The following is a 6335-nucleotide window of genomic DNA, read 5'->3' as shown; positions in this document are numbered from 1 at the left end:
ACTTGTGGATCTTCTGTTCTTCATAAAAAAATGGCCTCGCATATAAATTAGTGCGTGTCATGTACATCCAAATATACGACTTGGATCGGGGTGAACGCATTACAGAGTTCACTGTTGTGTAATTTATTTATTTTTTCCTTTTGAATAAAAAGTGGTTTGTCTGGAAAAATAGAAAATAAAAAACCACCTAGACTTAGTCTTATGGGCTAGATTGAAGGTGCTAGATTAGTACTTAAGTGTTGCAATTCAAAAAAAAAAGTGTGGCAAAAAGTTAACACTAGTTCTCTCTCCTACCATTTGCTAGCATGTGAAGTAGTAGTTAGATAGTTTCGCTGAATGATTCAGCGCTGAGAAAACTTCCTTTTCGCGGAATGAAACAGTGCCAGAAAGAATATTTCAAGCATCTTCACTGAATGGTTCAGCAACAAGCTCTAGCTCTGATTGGAAACGCGCCATACGTTAGCGCTATATCATTCAGCGCTTGACCTTTTCTTTTTTTTTGTTACTTTTTTACTCCATCGGTAGTTCAGTAATTAAATTTTATACTGTTTTCATTCTTTGTTTTCTCACACTCATGTTACACCACCAGACAGGTATGTTTTCAAATTTTGAATTTTGAAAAGTTTGACAATTTGTTCCAACGATTGTTTGTTTCAAAATTTTAAAATTTGGAAAACTAAGAATTTTTTTCGTTACGTTGCAAAACAATATTACAATGTTTTTTAAAATTAAAAATTATATTGAAATTAAAATTCTACTTCTAAAAATTAAAAAAGTACATTATAATTAAAATTCTACTTCTAAAAATTTAAAAAGTACATTGAAATTAAAATCCTACTTCTAATTCAAACTTAAAAATGAACTTCAAATAACTTCAATTATTACTCATAAATCACTTTAATTTATGGGATTGATTCTAAGCCATTACGAACCAAAATCTCGTTCCTCCATTTCTTGTAAAGGGGTATCTCCCAATCCGCTACTTGATTCAAATTTTGGCATAGGATCTTCAAGTCCGATTCTCTTTGTTGGGTTTGTGCCAAGATTGTAGTGTTTTCCATATTTTTCTTAAGGAACTCTTCATCCGTTTCATACTTTGAAACCCTTTGTGCTTGTGCATTTTCAAGAAGTTGTATGGGCTTGTCCATTTAATCATCTGCTCTCTCCGATGCTTTAGCCTCACGAGCCCTTCTTTTTGAAGCATCTCTCCCTGAACTTCTAACATCATCTGTTTGTTCGAAATAGCGTCTTCTACTTGATATGTCTGAGGTATCAGAACCTTGGGTTGACGATGAGCTACCAAACCTTTCCATATCTTCCAAATCTCCATCCATAGTTACCGGATCGGAAGTACTTGGTTGAGTTGCTTGAGTAGGTTGAGTTTCTTGACTAGGTCCAGCATCATTATTCACATCTGGATTGTAATCTGGTTGATAGGTCTGCAGGAGCTGGAAAACCGATTCATGTATCCAACGTTTACCCCCTGTTGCTTCATAATTTTGCGTTCCAAGGTGATAATGTGGAAAAAATGTATTAGTGTCTTATGAATGAAATATATTTTGAAGAAAAAAAAACATCAATTTTTTTAAGGTACTTACATAATCTTTTTCATTTAATCCCGAAGGTTTATAAAGGAAGTAAGGTCTTATGAGTGAAACATATTTCCTCACTTCGCATCTCAACGTGTTACACCTTGATTGCAATGCCTTTTTTTCCCTATCCTTACCTTGCGGCCATCTTTTAACCTAATCTTGCATAATTCTCTTCCAAAGTTGTGAACCTTTTTGATCTTTTCCTCTAATCGAATCGTTACTTGCTATAATCCAAGAGATAATTAGTGCATCATCTGCTTTTGTTTGAAAGTGTGCCATATTTTGTATGAACAAAATTGTAGAAGAAGAAGAAGAATAATAAGAAGAAAATCAATGAAGAAGAGAATCAACTGATTTTGGTGTGAGGGATGAAGGAAAAGTAGTTCTCTATTTATAGGGAAGCCTGAAAATATAGTTGTTGAGGTTTCAAACGGCCATTAAATCTGAGTCGTGAAAATAAAACGGTCATCTTGATCTGATGGCTGAGAAGAAAAGCACTGAATGGTCCAGCTTCAGGCGCAGAACGTCCAGCGTCCGGCGCGGAATGGTACAACGCTCAGTTCCTAGTCGTTGAGAATAACGGCTAGTTTTTGATCTGACGGCTGATAGGGCACAGCGTCGGACGCTGTTTGGTTCAGCGCTTTCATAACGGCTACATTTTCCATCCCAAACTCATATCATTTCTTCTCTATATATAAACTCAACACATGAACTCAAAATCTCTACTCCAAACTTGTGAAGTTTCACTATCTTCTTCTAAACCTAAATTCTTAATTCAGAGTTCAAGCATGGTTGCATTCTCAATTTCCGAAGACAAAGATTTGGTGAGAAGTTTTCGCAAAATTAACAACACAAATCATTTCGACAAGTCTCAATCAAGCAACACATTTTGGGAACAAGTTGTTCAAGAATTTGTGAGAATCAATGGAAATGATAATGGAAGATGCCAAAAACAACTACAAATTCGATTTGCATGCATCAAGCGTTATTGCAAGCTTTTTCACATTTCATTAAGGGCGTCAAATGGTAATCGTGAAGATGCTTTTAATTTATACCAAACGGATCATGGAATGCCATTTATTCATATCACCGCTTTGGAGATATTTGGTGGAGCTCGAAGTTGATTTGAATGAAGTATATGCATGAAGAAGTATTATGAAGTTGTAGTTAAATATGTAATGTAATTGTAAACGTGCATGAAGAAGTATTTATGAAGTTCTAGTTAAATATGTAATATAATTTTAAACGTGCATGAAGAAGTATTATGAAGTATTATGGAGTTTACAAGAACTAATTAAATTGTCTACTTAATGAAAACGTGCTTGATTGAAAAATGGAGTATGAAATTTACTCTCCATTCTCATAAAATGCTCCATCTCCTTGAGGGTCATATTGGTCTTCATCGGTGTCCACGTCGGTTGTACCCTCATGAACTTCCGGTAAGGCATCATCCATTACTAGGTTCGGAATATCTCCATATCTCAAACCATCTCCATGTCGTAGCCAAATGTGTGTAGTGAGTTCTTCGCGAAGTTCCACCCAACGCGCCGGATTGTAAAATACTTGAGGAGGTAGCCTTATATTTCCTTTAATTGGCGGTTGAGGTTCTTGTCCCATGATCATCCCCCAATCCTCATTGCGATATTCCATCTCAACACACATATTGTGCATTATCAAGCACCCCCTCATAATTGCCTTCATGTCTGATTTTTTATAATAACGACATGGTTTCAATATAATACCAAACTTACCCTTTAGACCACCAAATGCACGTTCAATGTATTTCCTTTTTGCTTCTTGATATTGATTGAAAAGACTTTCCACATTGTTTGAGGCGGGTTTATATGCTTGCACAAGACAACCATACATATGATATGCTCCATCTCCTAGATAGTACCCCGTATTGTAGTTTCTTCCATTGATTTGATAATGATAAGGAGGTAATGCACCATTAAGTTCTATATCGAACAAACCCGAAGCATGCAAGACATTACAATCATTATTATGCCCACCCAACCCAAAATAGGAATGCCATATCCATCTATCATATGAAGCTACCGCCTGCAGAAATCGTGGGAATTGACTTATAGCCCACTTGGGATCCTGCCTGATCCATAGGACATGCTCTCCATGCCCAATGAAAACAACCCACACTACCAAGCACCCCAGGAAACCCACGATCTTCATTCTCTTCCAAAATCCTCTCAGTATCTTGAGCGGTGGGTTGACGCATGTATCGACCATTACAGATCCAAATAATTGCATCCATAAACTTCTTAGCATAAAAGTAGATAATGCATGCTGCCATTTGTGTGTAATCATCTAGAGAATCTGGTGCAATTCCTTTGGCAAAATGTTTCAACATGGCAACCATTTTCATATATGGAGATTGGCCAGGAATACCGCAACCATCGGTTTTTTGACAAAAATTATGGTCATAATCACAAACTTGTTCTAAAATTCTCAGAAAAAGGGGACGAGGCAAAGCAAACCGACCTTTCAACTTCTTTGGCCCATATGTACACCTGAAGTTGAAGTATTGATGCATCATCCTTGCATCGGCATCTACACACAGTTTCTGTGCACCTTTTGACGTTCCTTGACTTCATTTTGGATGAGTTGATGTAGTCATTGCCTCCTTTGTGACTCCAAAAGCTTAGCCACTGTTATAACATTCTGCTCAGTATCATCTTCATCATCTTGAAGACCGAACAAAATTATTCTCAAATCTCCTTGCATAATGTACCTAATATAACAAAATTAAGACAATCCATTAAAAAAAACGTTTCATATAACACTCCATAATAAAGAGAAAAATAGTACTTAAACCTCTTCATAAACACTCCATAAAAAAGAGAAAAATAGTACTTAAAACACTCCATAAAAAAAGAAATAACAATCCATATGTTTTCGTAAACACTCCATAAAAAAGAGAAAAATAGTACTTAAAACACTTCATAAACACTACAAGTACTTTCATTCACTCAAAGCAACGACGGGTTGATTGGGTGTATTGAGTATCATAAATAATGTCAGGTTCGGTATCTAACAACGCACCGGTAAATTCATTGATTTGGTGAGGTTGTTGTTGATTGTGTGATGTAGTTGCTCCATCGTCACACCTACGATGGTAACATCCTTGAGTTGAAGGCCATTTATTAAATGAACCACCCAATGTGAGATCGTTTTGATTGATTGGTTGTGAGGAATAGACATATGTTATTGAAGAAGAAGATCTGCCAGATGAGGAACATGAACTTGAGGAATAAATCCGCCTTGACTCCCTCGATACTACTTGATGAGCTCCATTGTAGAATTCATATTGTTGTGACATATAACTGAAGAACTAATCCTATAAGCATAAAGGAGGTAGGTTTAGTGGAGTATTCAAGAAACTTAAAATGAAAATGAAAACAAATGTAAATTAATTTACCAATGTCAAACCCATCGCCAATAAGTTATACGAACAAGGTTGCCTTAGAACTTCTACTCGCTCTTCAACACCAGCTGCATTGATGAATGATAAAGTGAAATCTATCTCCGGCAGCTGTGATAGGGGCTCATTCTGTGTGCCATAAGTATAGGTCTGTGACATCAGGTTAGAAGGAGGATGACTAGGTAACAAATATCCATGAACAACTGTGCTACCCACTACTATCTCATCGACATTCTGTGAATGGTATGACTCAGTGAGATAAGGTCCAACACTGTTTATCTTCCACCACCTGTCATATTGATCCTCATTGACTGCCAAATAGTGTTCAACGCATATACCTACAATCTCCATGTCCCCAGCTCTATCCAAATCTGGAGGATTCCTGGGACTACAATCTCACCTTCTATCTGCCTCTGGAATCTCTAAGCCAAGTAATAACTAACTCTTTTGTAGTTTTTTTCTAGGTCAAAAAACACACCTCTCACTCTGGATAACTGTAGTTCATATTCATAATGTTCTCCCTCAGAATACACACTCTCTAGCCATGGTTGCCAAATACATAATGCATTGGTTCTAGTTTCAATTTGTGCTCTTGCAGTGGACACTGAGTGTTTCTTCATATCCTTTTGGCCTCCTATTTGACCCCTCTTCCTTGATTTAATGTTTGTCTTCTTTAAGCGACTAATCTTTGGGAAAACATCATGGTGTTCTCCTGAAGGTGTCTGAAAAAGCAAGGGTTGCATGTTGCAGAAGTAATAATAGTACCAATACTCAAGTACCATAACCATGCCAGATAAATCCTTCCCATTCTTTGACATCCATCAAGAAATTTATATGTATTACCTAAGGAAGCCAAACCTCATTCATATTCCCCAACTTTATCCAAATTATCCAACAATAAAACCCAATGTTTATCTACTCTTCCACTAGAACCCGCAATAAGAAAATGACCAAAACACCAAAGAAAGAATTCTCTTGTCAATAAATTTGCACATTCAACATTGTTGGTATTTTCTCTACTTTTAATGCAGGTTCTCAAGATAGACAGGGATATTGTATTTTTCTCAGTGTTCCATTTTTCAAATCCTTTGAAATCTTGAAAATACAAATCATCCAAAGAAGCATATGTTAGTTCACCCAATGCCGGCATAACTACTTGATATTTTGTAGGGTCATCAATGGGAATTCCCGTTAACATATACCAATTTAAAGGAAGGATGCCGAGCTCAAATTCTCTTAAATGGAAGCTCTTGGTTTTTTTCCGCGTTTGACCGAGTTGACTGGTCAAGCGCGGGATGGTTCAGCGC

At 36.6% G+C, this 6335-nt stretch overlaps 1 protein-coding gene across 1 annotated transcript; it reads right to left on the bottom strand.

Moving 5' to 3' along the window:
• Positions 1-2939: 2939 nt before the first annotated feature.
• LOC113305667 lies at positions 2940-3966 on the bottom strand. The gene is made up of 2 exons (XM_026554685.1): positions 3757-3966; positions 2940-3653 (listed from the first exon to the last, which is right to left on the bottom strand). The coding sequence occupies exons 1-2, from the start codon at positions 3964-3966 to the stop codon at positions 2940-2942; spliced, it is 924 nt and encodes a 307-aa protein (XP_026410470.1).
• Between the last annotated feature and the right edge of the window lie 2369 nt (positions 3967-6335).

The sequence above is a fragment of the Papaver somniferum genome, chromosome 8 (assembly GCF_003573695.1).
Source record: "Papaver somniferum cultivar HN1 chromosome 8, ASM357369v1, whole genome shotgun sequence".
In the NCBI taxonomy this organism is placed as follows: domain Eukaryota; kingdom Viridiplantae; phylum Streptophyta; class Magnoliopsida; order Ranunculales; family Papaveraceae; genus Papaver; species Papaver somniferum.
Note: the sequence above shows the minus strand (reverse complement) of the source record. Positions and strands in the feature narration are given on the sequence as shown.

Bases quoted from the DNA above. Each gene is read 5' to 3' on its own strand.
- LOC113305667 (XM_026554685.1), bottom strand. From the start codon at position 3,966: ATGGTTGCCATGTTGAAACATTTTGCCAAAGGAATTGCACCAGATTCT. The intron at 3,654-3,756 runs GTGCTTGGTAGT...CGATTTCTGCAG, and splicing joins AAGATCGTGGGTTTCCTGGG to GCGGTAGCTTCATATGATAG.